The sequence below is a fragment of the Diuraphis noxia genome, unplaced genomic scaffold (genome assembly GCF_037042655.1).
Source record: "Diuraphis noxia isolate RWA-SAM2 unplaced genomic scaffold, SU_Dnox_SAM2 contig0003, whole genome shotgun sequence".
In the NCBI taxonomy this organism is placed as follows: Eukaryota; Metazoa; Arthropoda; class Insecta; order Hemiptera; family Aphididae; genus Diuraphis; species Diuraphis noxia.
The window spans coordinates 6,496,434-6,514,413 of NW_028301713.1; the positions used below are offsets into that span (position 1 = coordinate 6,496,434).

The following is a 17,980-nucleotide window of genomic DNA, read 5'->3' on the forward strand; positions in this document are numbered from 1 at the left end:
CCGCACCCAATCAGTAAAGTTATCTCTTTTCACTTCAAATTATTTTAGTGTGTGTTCGGGAGTCCCTCAAGGTTCTCATTTAGGTCCTCTATTGTTTATATTATTTATAAACGATTTACCCACTGTTCTTGATTCTTCAGTAAACATTTTATTATTTGCCGACGATGCAAAATTATTTTCACCAGTAGAATCTCTCTCTGATGCAGTAAATTTACAGTCTAATCTGGATAAGCTTGTAAGTTGGAGCAAACAAAATTGTTTACCATTAAACATCAATAAATGTAGTATAATTACTTTCACACGCCTTCATAAACCTATTTTATTTAATTACTCAATAGACCATAAAACGCTTACAAGAGTCAATCATATTAGGGATTTAGGAATTTTACTTGAAGCCAATATGTCTTATTCTTCACATATAAATATGATAACAAACAAAGCTTTTAAAATGTTAGGCTTCATTTACAGAAACACAAAAAATTTCAAAAATATAATCTCGATGAAAATGTTATACTTCTCACTTGTTAGGTCTCACTTAGAATTTGGCTCCATGGTTTGGTCACCAAATTATGCTCTCTACATAAATCAGTTGGGAAATGTTCAATATAAATTTCTAAAATTAACCTGTAGTAAATTAAATTTAACCATTGACCGTAACTCATATCACTTTCAGTCAACCCATTTGGGGGTGTCTTTATGTGAAATTAGAAGAAGTGTCGCAGACTTGATGTTCTTATACGATTTACTGAATGGTAACATTGATTCCTCCGAACTTCTTTCCATGGTTGGTTTTAACTTTAGAAATCACGGCACCAGGTCACATAATATATTCGTCGTTCCATCTTACACCACCAACTATAGTTCCACATCATTCTTTCCCAGAGTACTTACTTTGGCTAATAGTGTCGCTTGTAAAATTGACTTCTTTTTTATGTCACGTCAAGTTTTTAAACATAATGTTTATTTAGCATTACATCCTGTGTAAATTAATTTAAATTTATCAAATTGCAGTGTATTCGCTGTATTATCTAATTATATCTGTATTATATATTTCTGATATTTTATATATTACTATCATTATTAAATCTCTATTTAGCTATTTAGTACACAATTTTAAATATTGTTATTATTATTATTATTATTTTTTTTTTTTTTTGGGGGGGGGGGGGGGGGGTATATAAAAATGAGTTTTAAATTAACTTTTAAAATAATTCAATTTAATATTTAATATTAACCTTTAAAAATATATAAATAATAAACCATACTTAATATTATCTGAAATGTCAGAATAAAGTCAACTTAAAAAATAAATAAATAATACTTATTACATAAATCTCATTTACTAAAACAATAAAAAAAATTAATTTTATATTATGTTTTATAAATTAAATCTATTCTTCTGTCTTTGAATAATGCAAATTTGTCAATTATTTTTTTATTTATTACTCTCGGAGATCTACTAAACTGAAGTACAAATTACAAGACATTAGACATGTGCACTAGACAGATAAGAACCGATATCTTTAGTTTGTGATAAAAGTATTATAGGTAGGTGTATACACTTACACTAAACAACATTACGACAACCTACCAGTTCCTATTTCTATTAGCGGAAGTTACGTCGAATACGTCTCTTCGACAAATGACTAATGGATAATGTTGACAAACCTCCGAGGCCCGAATCATTCTGCCTCATTTCATAATAAAATTCCGACTTCCCCTTCTACCATGATATATTTTATAATCGTACTCGTCTGAGGTAAAATATTATTAGCCTCTCGGCACTCTTCGGTTTTCGTCAAGATCGTTCTATCGTTCAACGAACATCTTCAACATGATTTTTGATAACAGTGACGAAGTATGACTTACTATCATAATAATATTGTACACGACAAAATACATTTTTTTTTGTCATTATAACAATGTATAATAACATTAATAACAAAAAGATTTTATATTTTAAAATGTATAATATGTTACTTAGTATTTTAATATTCTTGAATTCGATTGGAAATAACAATAATTATAGAATATGTCCCACCTTTTTCTTTACAATACTTAGGTGAGGCTGAGCCTCACTGGCCTCCCTTGACGAGCCGCCACTGATAATATCATGAATCACACGGTATTACACGATAAGAATGACCTAATAAGATGTTCGATATTGCACAGAATATGTCAGTGATGTAGCTACATAGCCTATCCAATGCGCCGTGTTATAATTTTGTTATTCAGATGGACAATGAACATGCGTTATTAGTTAGATAATATTACATCTTATTATATTACGAATGTATCACAGTTCTGTATTGTATATAGTTTAACGTAACACCTACCTAGTTCAGTGAAATTTAATAATTGCACATAAGATTATCAATACATTGCACGGAACTCTTGTAAACTTTTGTCTCAGCATCTCTAAAATATCTGTTAGGTTTACATAATATTGTAGAAATTGTGCTAAATTATAAGACATCAATCCCGTTAATCTTCAATCCAGGCGTAATGTTTTGTTGTAAATTGTGTACTTCATTGAGTATTGTCCTTATTGTGTAGTATTTGTAGTAAAATTAAATTGATTAGGGTCGTCAAATTAATTGAATGAGTTCCCCATTTTTAATATTTTTATAAATATATAAGAATTTAATTGGAGGGAGGGAATAAAAATTTGATTTTGATTTACGATAAAAAATCAAAATATTAATAAAAAATATAAATTATTATTCATTCAACAGTCTGAACTGAAATTTGTTTTGATGTTATTGATCTCTATATTGCCTTTATTTAAAAAATGGAATGTAAACATTTTTTTAACTCTAATTTTAACCAGTTCTTTTTTTCATACTTTTTTACTTTTTCCTTTAACAACATGCTGCACTCAACAATAGCTTTTTATCGTCGATGTGTGATGCAGTTTATACTTATTGATTTTTACGATTAAACGTCGTATATAGGTAGTATGATCTCAACGGCTGTCGTCATATCGCGTTGAGTGACGACGTGATTTATATGAAATTATAATCATGAAATCATACTCCTCACATGTGAATATAAATACATATTCTTAAGTTTCACCGCAGAAATATGTTGAAATTATCTGGAATGCGCCGGTACAGACAATCCATCGGGCATCATGTTGGTTATACTGCAGCAATCTCTCCGAAAACGAAATAAATAGATGACATAAAAAACTAAAATTAAAATTAAAATAATTATGCACAAAAGCTATATACATTATAATAACAACGATACACGTGTACTGTGTAGCCTGTATCGCCTTAATCTGTTGGTTAAATCCATTGCGGAATTTACTTATAAAGTATACATCCACACGATAACTGTGACAACAACAAAAATAACAGTAACATCGATGGTTTGGTACGACGATAATAATATGAAGAAAACAGATTTTTACGACGACTCTATGAACAAAATATTTAAAAAAAAAATCATGTGATTTATATTTACAATACGATTTAATTACATGGTATATGTACATATGACATTTAAAAAAATCTTTCTTCGAATACCTACCACAATAGGTCATTTTAAACTAGTTTTTAATGCGGCTACAAAAGATTATAAGTTATGAACAGGTCCCTTACTATGAATTTCCACGTACATGATGTTATATAATAATATAATATCCATGCACCCTAAACTTGTATCTCTCAGTCTAGTAATCTACCATGGTTATCTATTGAAAATTTAGAAATTTAAGGTTTCTTAGAATATAATTATCATCGTTTTCATGGTGATATTATTCTCGAATTGGATTTCACGAATGAAGCGGTGGAAATTTCAATTATTACTTATACCTATTTAATATCCAATAGGTACTACCCCACAAGAAAATACAAAACGGAATAAAATCAGATTCCAAGTTTCGGTTTTTCGGTTTAAAGACAACATTAAAATCTAAACTAATTTCAATCAAATCTAAACTAACATTATACAAAGTAATGATACGCCTGTTAACGCTACATGTGTTTGAAACTTGAGCTAAAACAATAACAGACGATCAGAACCTAGCAAGATTTGACAAAAAGGTATTTGCAACAAATTTTTTGGCTTCAGAATCATCCTTAAACACATGAGAATATGATCGAAGAAAAAACGAAAAGGTAATAAGCATGTAGAGGATTCAGAAATATTAGCTACAATGACTAGTAAAAGGATAGACAATGAAAGGCATGTATGGTTAGATTGGGAACAGACATCGGTCAAGTTACCATGCTTTAGGTCGAAGAGCAAAAGAACGCTCGAATGCTGCCAAAAAAAAAAAAAAGATATACAGGGTTCATACAGATCTAGATATACGGGGAATATTGAATAGTAGGTAAAGAGCTAGTCATGAATAGAAACAGATGGAGGTAATTGGTAATTGCAGCAAAGGAATTATATAAACGGCCTTTACTAAGCAAAAAATAAATCCACTAGGTATACTGCACGATTGGAAAGTAGACAATATAGGAAAAGGCAACTTAGTATTTTTTTATCATTACTTATTTTACGGAAACGTTATTTGCAAAGAGGTCACATCTATTCACTGTTTGGGGCTAAGCAATGTGGAAACAGTACGGCCCCATGTAATGATTTTCACCAGAAAAAAAATCTATTCACTTTGGTCGGGACAGCTGTAAATGATAAGAACGTCGTAAAATCTTAAAATCGATAGGAATCAGTCGATTAAAATACTAAGCCGGCTTGTCAAAAAACAAAAAAAATAAATAGAATACGCGTTTTATTGCTATTTTAGATTTTTAAACTGGTGTTATTATATAGATCTAAAAATTTAAAGAGATAATCCCAACTTGAGCATCTTTAAAATAGTTTTTAATAGTGACGCAAATTGTATTAGAGGAATCAAGAGAAATCCAGTAATTAGTTCGGACGTGTTGTTTTAGTTTTTCCCAAATATCGGGTTTTGGACTAATCGGGTTCCTCAAACGACTGATACATATTGACTTGAACCAACTTGTTTATTTTGAAACCATTCTAAGTTAGCATGATAGTAAGGTTTTATGATATTTGTATAATGTTGTAACGCCATTTGAACATTTTAATGGGATCGCCTGCATATTTTTCAACACTATGGCCCCTCTTTTTTCATCACAGTAATTGATTAGGTACTACATAATATATTTTATTTATCGACAAATGTAATATCGAGTTGAAGGGTTGAACATAATATATTTTATAATTTAATGAATCAAAATGGTTAATTATTAATTTCTTTCACCTTTTGGATTTAATTGTACATATAAATACATATTAGACATGTTTAACCTGCAATACATTACATTATGTTATGTATATTCTATACTTAAACTGACAACCAGTCGCAAATCAAAAAATTTCAAAGGTGTAAAAACGTCTATGTTTTTAACTAATTACATATGTTTCATATTCAAACTTTGAAGGATGCCACTCCGTAAATCGAAAATAATATACTCCCCCGTTCGTAGTTAATCATCATTTATGTTAATAATATCATTGTAGTGTAATTATAATACAACCATGCAAACATAACTGTATTACCGATTTAATAACGCAAAAATAGAAAAGAATAAAAGTAAAATATAATAAAATAAAAATGAAAATAAAATACATATAGGTATATAATTATTAATTATATAAATAATTATAAATATAAATAAATACAACTAAGACTCCTGCCAATAGTTATATTAAAAATAATTAAAATATGGAGATTTGATGTTATGGGTCTTTGTCGTTCCCTACATATAAGTGCTAAGATAACAGATGTAAATATTAAAATTGCGCTATTATCTTCCTCTTGATAATCGATGGGTTCTCGAGGTCGTAATTCGAGAATATGATCAAATACACCGTACAATATAATTGCATTTAAAATATGCCCAGCATAAAATATTATATTAATTCCTTACCTGATTCGCAGGTACATGTGGTCTATGCTTTAAAAGTAATAGGTGACATAACGTAATTATCACTCAAAACAATCGAATCGAAATAATTATTGCTGAACATAAGGAGTCCAGTTGTCGCTCGCAAAATTCGGTATTGGGAGGTTGTTACTGTCGTGGATGGTATTCATGCACTTGTAAGTGTGGTTCTCATGCACTGATGAGAGAAGCTAACAGTGGTCAAACCAGCCAGAGTTGCGGGTGGCTCTATCAAAGGCCTCTGCGTTTCCAAAAACTTAGCGTTGTCCTTGGTGACAGAGACCCTCATTAGACCATCCCTCGTCCTCTGGTGTCACATTAAATAGTTCACACGTGTTGTGCCAGATTGTCACAATTATTAAGTTCTCGTGTGACCAAATAATGTAAATCGTTCTTTTCATCAGTGTTTAATGGTGTTTTTTAATTTTAAATTTTTTAGCGGTTATCTGCGTACGACAACTTGACCGTTATTAATTTTATTGAATATTTAAACAAAATATAATCATTATTTAATTACACCAATATACCTAGTTATTAAATAAATAAATGTCATGGATGGTTGGAAAAATGTCTTTTGTTATCATTGTGCAAAAATATATCAATTTTCAGGCCATTTAAGACGGTGGTGAGTGAAAATCTCTATGCTCTGCGGTCGAAAACATTCTGTCCAAATCAGATTTATATAATATAACGCTTCAATATGTATAAAAAAAGTGCATCAAGGCTTACTTCTAGGTGGGCCACTCGGGTGCTATTCTGTATGAACCAGTTTGGTCAACTTAGGTAAGAGAACGAAAAGAAGTAGAACAGTCCGTATCATATAATATTGACAGAGCCATGTCAAAATCAAAAATATTATATGAGGCCAATGTGAGAAGACATGTGCAGTATTGGGTGAATCAAAGTCAAATAAAGTCCCAAAATATTGCTCTTCAGCACAAAATATTAAAGTTTTTGAAATAAATATGTTAAATTGCAGTTAATTTAAGATACTTTAAGAAATGGCTTGTATTTTCGTCATAGTTTTGGGTATTAAAAACCATTTTCTATTGAATAAATAATTATTACTATTACTGTCTATACGTTCCCACATATACTCTATTCCAAATGAGATCAGCCTTCGGCGGCCGGTTGTGCGCAAGGGGGCGTGGCACTACGAGCACGGTCTTGAACTTAGCCGTCGAGGCGCGTCGGCTAGAGTGACTCAATTAGTCTATTGTAGATCAGCGACCTGTACAAATAACTTAAATTGCATTGTATACTCTGAAACAGTTGGAGTACGGAGCTGTACGTCGTGATGTATTTTTCCGTACCTTTACTCGCACAGTCGAGCGCTATATAATTACATAAGTACGTCAATGTACGCTATCGGTATAACGCCAATTTCTTATGTTCAATTTTTAATCCCTATATTTTTTTTTTATTACCTAATGTAATAGGTACGTAAAAACAAATTTCTATAATTTAATTAGTAACAGTTTATTATATTAAAACATGATAAAAAATGATAAAACATAAAGCACTAAGGTGTCGAGGCGTTATAATGTAGACACGTAAACAGTAAACACGTTACACACATACCGTCGTCAGCGTCGAAAATCGGCCACCGCCGCCGGTAGAGCTGCAGTCAAACAACTACTAGGTGGGGGAGCTAGAACCGCCTCCGGATGAAAACTGGTCGCCGCGCAAGGCTGATCTCATTTGGAATAGAGTATAGATACCTTAATAAATATTTTAAATGAAGTATATATTTTTTTTTTTGACATACGTCATCCGCTGGTTTTTAAAAATCATTACTATAATGCGTCAGGCCTTAACAGGCTAACGTTCACCCTCCCCAACCACAATTTTAACAGAGATTTCGTCGCCACCATCACAAAGATATTTACTTAAATATCATTTGCCTGAGCGTTTATATTAAACTTAATGTTATATATACTTGTTCACAGGACTTATACTCGCAGCCGGGCTGTTCGTGTTCGCCTCAGTGCTCAACGACAGCTTCTCGCCCGTCGTTTACCAATCCATGGAAGGGGTCAACGGCGCCGGGTTCGACGGCGGACTGCGGTCCGACTACGATTACCGATACGGCTGGTCGTTTGTCGCGTGCAGCCTGGCGTTCCTGGCGTCCGAGGCGTCAGCCGTGTTCATTATCACGGCGTACTTCCGGCGGCTGGAGGACCGCGTCCAGTACACGGCCGTCGATCGGAAACCGTCCCTGGAAACTCCACCACCGACCTGTGGCGGAGACAGGACGTCGTCGGCATATTCAGCAGACGGGCTGGCCGATTTGTCCGACGGCCCGGCCAGTGCCGACAACGCCGCAACCAATGAAACGATTTCGCAGTCAGAACAGCCACCGTCGTCGGCCGTCATGTCTGGCCGCCATCATGCTCAGTGTGCATCAGTCAGCGACGGCGGTGGTGGCGATCAAGCGGCGTCTTCGTCTTCATCTTCATCCTCAGGTGGCGTAGCGGCAGAGACTTGCAGCAATGGCGCCATCAGCAAAACGCCGCCCGACATATGTCCGTTGAAGATCGGCTGCGACGGGCTAGCTTCAGGCACGCCCGGTGGCACGGTCACTGGCAGCCGGTTACCGACCAACTCGGTAGCGTACAGCAGCGCCACGTTAAACCTCCCCCACAAGTCGCAACACCAGCACTACAACCACCATCAACAACAGCAGCAGCAGCAGCACCACCACCACCACCACCAACAACAACAACAACAACAGCACTACAGGCAGACGATGACCGTGGGTGGCAACGGATCGTGTTATGAGGTGGATACCACCAAACCGTGCACATGCACATCAGCCCTGACACTGACCACAAAACGATACGCGACTATCGCCGGCGTAGCCAGGCATAACAATGGAGGCAAACAGTACACGACGACGACGACCGCGTTGACAAACAACATCAACGGCGGACGACGTTCGTCCATTGGATTGGCGGCCATCAAGGAATCGGTAGCCAGTGCAGACCATCACTCACTGCACCACAACAGCGTGCCCCATCACCGGAAACCCGAGCCGCCAACCAGGAAGCTCAAGGCGTCAGTCGGTGGTTACGTCGTACCACAGACACCCATCGCCGCCCTCGAAGCGCTCGACTGTCCGCCGGTCGCTGACCCGCGGATCGTCGTCCCCAGTTCGGTATGACGAAAGTGTCGCGTCATCCTCGGACAGGACGAACACGCCGTCTGATTGCGACACGGCGGCCAACCGTTGTTCTTGCACCGGTCACGGCGAAACGCAATGCTTTGAGAGTACATAATATTATTCGTCGTAAACACCACCCGCGCGACGATCAAAATATTATTCAATTTTGTTATTATTATTATTATTATCATTATTATATTCATATAAATCATATATTATATCCGGTACCTATCAATATGCGTGTTTGCTACCAACTAACAGTAAATTACGTTATATCGGTATGCCGTGGCGTAGCAAGGATTAGGAAATTATGGTTAAATATGAATAAAATCAAGTTTTTTACAATTGTTGTTAATAGAAATAATTAGTGTTTGAAAATTTCATGAAATTTAAAAAAATGAAATATTTCATGAAATATTTCAATGAAATATTTCAAATGTGTGAAATATTTCAGTATTTTAATAAATTTTGTTTTTTTTAAAATAAGTTTTATTTTTATGTATAAAGTAAAAAGTTGTTATAATTTACTTTTATAATTTAATACTACTGAAACCAATCACTAATTACCCATTACCTACTCATTACTTCATTAGTAATGGTTTTTTTTTGTATTAATGGTATTATACATTTAAAATAGTATTCAACATTTTTAAATTGATACATACAAAAATGCTTAAATGATACTATATGTCTATATTAAGTATACCGAATGCTCACATTAGTGTACCATACACTTCTATAGTTCTATAAAATTAAATACTTATTATAGATTTATATATACAAATATAAATGTAGTATGCAGGTATATGGCCAAGTTTTTAATAGGAATACTAGTGATAACTAGTAGATAACTAGGTACTGAATATAGTTTAGTTTAGTTTAGTAGATATACCTAAAGCCTAAAAGGAATTGATAAATTAATTTAATATAATAATTTTTATTAATAAAAACCATAAACATAATATAATTGTTATCATAATATTATTTTATGAATTTATCATGTTCATAAGTTCATCTATTTCAGTACTATCTATATCAATGTCTGAGTTCTGTTCTTCTTCATTATCCAAGTTAACACTTATAACACTACAGTTACTCTCTTTAGTATTGTCTTCACATTCAATTTCTTCTAGTTGTAGCTCATTATTAGTATTATTACTGTCTTCTTCAATTTCTTCTAGTTGTAGCTCATTATTACTGTCTTCTTCAATTTCTTCTAGTTGTAGCTCATTATTACTGTCTTCTTCATATTCTTCTAAAAGTTTTTCATAATAATCTTGTTGAGCAAGTGGTGGATTCACTTGTTTTTCTTGTTCTTCCTTCAACTACCAACAAAAATATATTTCAAATTGAATACTGTAAATAAAAATGAAAATATACAAATTATGTTTGATTAATCTCACCTTTAAATTGTGTTTAACATAAACTAATTTTCCTGCTCTGCTGTTGGTAAGTCTATTTCTTTTGGACGAATGCACATCTTTATATGTACTGAATGTTCTTTCGCAAGCAGCTGATGTAGCAGGTAGTGACAAAATCTTTGAGGCTAACTTTGAAAGTTCAGTAGATGAACAGTAAGCATTCCACCACACTGTTAATTCTAAATTGACACACGCCTCCCATACATAGGTATTTGAAAAAATCCCTTCTTTAACCTACATTAAAAAATAAATTATTAACAAAATGGAAAATGTATTTACTACAAGTCTACAATTTATATTTTACTTATTTATTATTTTATCTCTGAAGAAATAAAGATTCATTGAAAAAACTATCATTTTTTAAATTTACCTTATACTGAGCGAAATCATACATGACTTTCTGTTCATCAATATCCAAACATATTGTAGATAGTCTATGAATGAATGTAGCAGCATCAATATTTTCATCTGCAGTCAAATTATTTCCACGATACTTTGGATGTAGTACATTTGCAGCTAAATGAATTTGTTGAACACTAAATTCTTTTCTTGATTGAATTTTATTTTTAATTATATTTTTTTCAGTCTCAAAACAAGAAACATTTTTTATACAAGTATCATATTGTTTTTTAATTTTAACAAATATCTCTGGAACAATACTGAGTTGTGGTAAATCACTTTCTATTCTTGTAATCCAGTATGCTATGGGCTTTAAAAAATTATGTAAATTTTTTATACGGTCCCAAAATGTATCATTATTTATAAATTGTTTCACATTTGGTATAATGTCTTCTTCACACCGCTCATCTATGTTTAAGAGTCGTATTATTTGTTTATTAGCTAAAAGACTGTTAAGAAAAACTACTACTGAACCCCATCTGGTTTGAACAGGCAACATCAATGATTTTTTTTTATTTATACTCGATTCTTTTTGTTTTTCATTAAATATTGCATGTAAGACGTGTCGTCTTCTAATGTTATTGACAATTGATACTCCACCTTTTATTACTTTTTGAAATGATTTCAAAGATATAATATCATTTATTAATAAACTTAATGCATGCGCAACACAACCATATGTTGTAATATGCTCATACTTATTATTTATTTCTCGCCAAGCTTTTTTCATATTAGCAGCGTTGTCAGTTACTATTCCAAATACTTTTCCTGGTCCAACTTCTTCAATAATTTCTATCATTACTTTTGCCATATAATTACCTGTATGTCTTTCAGTTAATGTGGGTAGAGATTTATAAAACACAGGTTTGGGTGTTGTTATTACAAAATTAATAATGCTTTCATTTCTAATATTCGACCATCCATCACACATCAACCCTAGACAGTGTGATCCAACAATAAGTTTCTCAACAAAACATTTTATACCATTAACTTCACTGTCCAAAAGTTTATTCGATAGTTGATAAGAAGAAGGTAATACATAAGCTGGCCTTATTTTTTCAAACAGTTTCTTCCAATAAATATTATCAAGAAGTGATAAAGGTGATCCACTTGCATAAATAGCTTTTGCTAACATTGAGTCTAGTTATAATTTTTCATCCTTAGTTACTTTATCAACAAATGTTTGCATCGTGGAAATATTACTCAAAGTAGATGATGTAAAAGAACTTGCAGACAAGCATTTTGTATCAGATGAAGTACTATCCCTTATTCGTTCAAATTCTTTATTAGGAGTGGACGTGGTACTAATATTAGTGATCCAAGAGTCCAACGTGTTGCAAATATTTGAACTTGAAGTTGGCTTAGGTTCATCACATATATTGTTTTCAATGGTATCATCAGTATTTTCCACATCATTCACTGATTGGAAAGATCCTATTAATTACAAAGAATATATCATTATAATTTATATTATCAGGATTACAATTTACAATACCTATAGCCTATAGGCTTTACGGTGACTAGATATACCTATTGAGTATTGGCTGATAGTGATTTTATAAAGATAATACCAATTTGCTTTTGGAAACTTGTACTAATGTCCTGAATAAGAGCCTTAGCACATAACTTATGTGACATAACTACATAAGTACATAAAAATTTATTGATTTGAAAAGATTTAATTTTAATTTAATTGCAAATTGAAAAATGATTTAAATGGCCTGAATTGGTCAATTTGTAGACATTTTTAGTTTTTATCAATAATACAATAACAAATATGATAATTGATAAATATATCTATATGTATTATAATTTATATTATTATGACTAATTTTTGTTATTAATACTAAATACCTAACTAATATTTGCAAAGCAGTTTTATAATATTTGTATTGATTTATGTTAAGTGTGGTCTACAAATATGTGTGTAGATTCAATCTAATAACTAAATAGGTACCTACTTAAAGTTTTGATTGTTAGTTGATTAAATTGTATTATTAGTGAAGTTATGTTTTTAGTCATGAAACTCACATGATTTATAGAAAAGTAAGATTAAAAACTATATTAAGTCAATAATATGTTAAGTTTCAAAATAAATAAAGGTTAATAATTTATTAATGTAGGTAATATATTTTATATAATATAAATTATAATATGCATTTAAAAAAAAAATATATCTGGACATCTAGACACCGTACCGTCCGTACCTAAAGGCTATAGCCACTATAATGTCCAATTGTACAATTTTACATGGCGAGTGGTGAGTGGTGACGTTATAAACTTATAACTTATAAGTTTACAACGGTTTTAAATCCACTAATAACATTATATTTTTTTTCATTAAATAAAATCACTGAAACTATTAACTATCAGTAAGAAAGTGGTATTCATGGATTCAAAAACGTTTTAACGTTACCATATTATAAATGTAACAGTAACTGATAGATTTAAAAAATAATATTTATACATACTTGAATCCGATTGAAAGGCGTCTTTTATATTTTTTGGGCATTTATTACACTTTAAAATGTGGTTTAATTGACGAGTTGCGTTTTTAACTGTGGTCCAATTGCAATAATTACAAGTTTTTTTAATAGTATTATTTTGTTTTTTGTCGCTCAATTCTCTAAACACTTTATGTATTTTTGCACTATGTTTTCCCATGATGACATATGCTATACTACATAGGCATACAATACAACACGTACTATGTCGATAAACGTTCGTACACTAATAATTATTATAAAAATTAAAAGATTATATGATAAATATTAAATGTCTATAAGTACACTACTGTCGTCAGACGTCTATTCACCATAACTAACAATTCACAATAATAGAACCATCCTTGCATCGTCATCGACGATAAGCCATTATTAGGGAAAAAACCAATTTTTGCTATAAACAGCCGAAAACAAGACCCTAATATAGTATAAATAGTATAATATGTCAACCACGGCACTCATTGCATTAATAACAATGATTATACCAAGAACTCATGGACTGTACTGTCTGTACTATTAATAATTGATAAATAACAATCGTTATAATTTGTTTAAAAAAAAAAATACAATGTTTCACGTTTTTGTGAAATATTTCACCATGTAGTGAAATATTTCACATGAAATATTTCATACTTCAAACACTAGAAATAATACGTTTACAGAATATTAATGATAAGAGGGTGGGGGATAAATATCCAAAACCCCCTCTGCCTATCCCACTGTCGGAATGTAACGAGTTATGTAACAAATCACGTAGATAATATTATTATGATGATCAGACACGAGATTTATTCGTTTATTTTTTTGACGCCTTACGGAATCCGAAGAGACAACAAATAATAATGCCGGTATACTTAAAGTGTGACAACAGTGTTTAAGAGGAACATAGAAAGTTCGAAATCGCTAAAACAGAGTTCATTACATTTTTTGTTTAAGTAGTGAGGTGACCGAATAATTAATTTATTAAATTATTTGTATGCAAAACTACTCTCGGTATATTTTGTTGATGATGCAATATTATAATGGGTAAAGTACAGTGACCAATTAAGATGACACAGAGTGAAGCAGCTGGGAAAAGTGTTGAGGCACTTCATGAGTAGTGTAGCGGGAACGTTACCATTGTCCATTGCCATAAAAAACGTTAAGCCTAGTGTTGAAAATTATAAAATAGTAAATTTCACAACAGTCCTTCTTGAAACAACAAATAAATTATAGTATAACAGTGATACTCTTTTCGTTATTTTAGATTTAAAAATTAAGAAACGTTATGATGATTTTAATTCAATAACTATTAAGTGATTTACGTAGGTTATATCGATATACGATATGCGCATGTTAGAAAATGACTTGAATGTCTTTATTTTTTTATTTTTTTTTTTACTAGGCAATCTATTACAAAATGTTGAACAATTAGCTGAATTTATAATTTTTAAATACACACAGGAAACACAGAGTGAAGAGACCTCCTAGTGGAGGTACTTCATCAATAGATAATTAATATTATATATGCACTTACAATTACATTTTTTTTTAAATATTTATTTACATCATTTTTCATTTTTCAAAAGCTAATGAATTATATACTCATGTGAGCAAGTCACAACACCACTGTATTTACTTTTGAATTTCTTTTGAAGATTACCAGGTATGGATATGGATGTTAGTTGAGAAATAAGTAGATTGGGTTGACGATATAATCGGTAAATGAAGCGTTTGTAATGTAGTTTGGTTAGTTCCGTGACTATAGATCAGAGTGGTAGGATTTATTTGAAACATAGAATGGAGTTTTTGAAAATGATACGAAGGATTTTAGACTGGACTCTTTGGATATGTATGGTATTTGAAATTTGACTTGAATATCTAGTCCATAGAACAATAACTACCTACCCATAAAATAAGTGTTTTGTCAACAACTATAATGATCGGTGAATAACGTTTTATTTTCTTCATTATTTTACCACATAACATACTTAAAACCTATTATACAATATTTTTAATAACATTCCGAATTGCCGAGTACTTAATCGTTTGTGTTAACATCGCTTTTGAACGTCTCGCCTTCGGCATACGAGCTATTCCCCAGCTACTCGTTTTTTTCCCTGTTGCAAACGTTTGACTAAATGGTAGGTGGTATAAAAAAATAAAAATGAAAATGTTTGTTTGTTTTTTATATACTAGCACTCGAGTATTTATTATTTTATTGTTATGTACAAGCTATAGTTCGTTCAGATGGTATTTTTTTTTTCGATATTAATCGAAAAATGCAACTGTATAATACGATACGGGCAAAATTAAATTTCTTGACAAATGGGTTATTAGTTATTACTAAATAGCCCAGTTTATTTTGACCATCACCGCTTTTCCGTTGTTATAAGAATGCCAACATTGCCTTTTTATTATTTTTCGGTTTGTCTTTTACACATACGTATCATGTTATAATATTAATATAATTATATATTATAAACTTTCAATGATTTTGTAACTGTTTATAATATATTATTTAAATTTAATACCTATCTATTTATTAAATTGTCTAAAAAAATACAAAAGGTAACGATTTAATCATATAAAAGGATGACAAATAATAAAAAAATCAAAAATGTCAACAGAATAACAAAATCTCAAACGATAAATAATATGAAATAATAATAATAATATAGTTTTTTTTTATTTCAAATACAACAACGACAAAAATATGTCCAATCTCTTTAATGCTAAAAGTATAACGTACGATACACAGAAAAAAGAAGCAAAACTACTGGTAAATTACGTTTAATATTGTTCTTAAAAAATTATCATTTATGGTTCTACTAAAATTAATTAGTTTTGATAACATCCAAGCCGCTAGGGTGCACGATGAGTATTGTGTATTAGAGTATTGTAGTTAGTTGTTGGTTGTCGACCGTGCGCGCCGGAGCGGCCGTCAGAGTGTGATAACTAATAAGATTGATGTTAATATTGTTAATAAAGTTGTTCTGTTAATTAATTCGTGTTAGTCTGTGCGCCTATAGTTAACATTATTTCAGAAGTGGGATTCGGATTGAAGAACGTAGTGCGAGTGTTGTGTCAAAATTCGGAATTGTTAAGTCGATGATCGTTGTTCACGTGCTTATTCGCCGTTCGTTGTACGTCGTATTCGTCGTGTCGTCGCGTTAAGTTAGGTTAGAATTGCAACGGTTGGCACCCGTGTGTACCATTACGGTTACCGTTATCACCAGACGGTATCGTTACGACCGCGGCCGGTGTTGTTATTGTTGTTGTCATTGATAGTGTCGTTGCTTGTCATGGATGATCAAGCGTCGCAAATGCCAAAGGCGCCGACATACAATGAGCTTGTTGCTCTCGTTGAAGAATTACGGAAACGAGTCACTGAAGCGACTGTGACGAGTGACGTGAACGCTAAGATTATCGATATGAGTGTATCTGATGACAGATCATTATCGGAAACGAGCTCGCGTCGACCCGCTTTAGACTTCCGTGTGTTACCGGACCTAGATAAAACCGTCGGTGTGTTTAGTGGTCGGGAAACGACTCATGTTGCAGCCGATTGGCTGACATTGGTTGAGGGCGTCGCGAACCTGAATTGTTGGCCTTTTGCGTATCGGCTCCAGTTCGTGCGCGCGAACGTTCAAGGTGCGGCAAAAGATTGGTTTGTAGGTCGTACGTTCGGAGACTGGCAAGATTTCAAAACACAATTCCATGCGACGTTCATTCGTGCCGTGCGCATGTTGGATAGGTGGGAAGCCTTGCGCAGACGGTACCAAGCGAAGGACGAGCATTTGATGGATTATTTCCAGTCGAAAGTAAGACTTTGTCGAGATCTCTCGTTGCCGTACGATGAAGTGCGCGATCATGTTATTCAAGGATTATATTCCCGTGACCTGGCGATGTATGCACTAGGCAAGGTGCATATGGACGAAAATGACCTTTTGGCAGACATTCTGGACTGGGAGAGGACGGATTCACTGCGAAGATCCAGTGCAAAGGCGGAACGCCCGACTAAGGCGAAAGACACGATCAAGTATAATACAGGCCCGCGGAACCAGTCCTCGAGCGATACTCAAAGTGATAAGAAGACATGGAGGCGTGCAGTACCTATCGAACAGAAAACGAATTTTGAGACTTCCGGACAGCAAGATAAAACGAGTGATTACATCGAACGTGGCAGCTGTTTCAACTGCCACAAGGTTGGTCATCTTTCTCGCGATTGCCCTACGAGGCGTAAACCAATGACGTGTTACAACTGTGGTGTCGTTGGGCATATGAGAAACAACTGCCGAACTTACAACAAGTTAACGCTGTCGTTGAACAAAAAAGTGTCGAAGGGCACCACCCGTATCAAAAGATTGGAGTCGTGAACGGGCACGAATTCATTGTACTGTTGGATACCGGGAGTCATTTTACGTTGCTTAAATCGACAGTCGCAATCAAATGTGGACTGAACGTTCATCCGTCGGCAAAACCGCTATACGGTGTAGGAAGTACCGTGGTACCAGCACTCGAGACTGTCGGTGAAGCACTAACCGAGATCGTCGTTGATGGTGTCAACGCCGGATCTGTAGTGGC

The 17,980-nt window shown here is 33.2% G+C and overlaps 1 protein-coding gene across 1 annotated transcript; it reads left to right on the plus strand.

The window, feature by feature from the left end:
• Positions 1–4,162: 4,162 nt before the first annotated feature.
• Positions 4,163–9,398, plus strand: LOC149056616 (uncharacterized). The gene is made up of 2 exons (XM_089223134.1): positions 4,163–4,298; positions 7,877–9,398. Exons 1-2 carry the CDS (start codon positions 4,163–4,165, stop codon positions 9,088–9,090), a joined length of 1,350 nt encoding a protein of 449 aa, XP_089079260.1. The 3' UTR covers positions 9,091–9,398.
• The last annotated feature ends 8,582 nt before the right edge of the window (positions 9,399–17,980 follow it).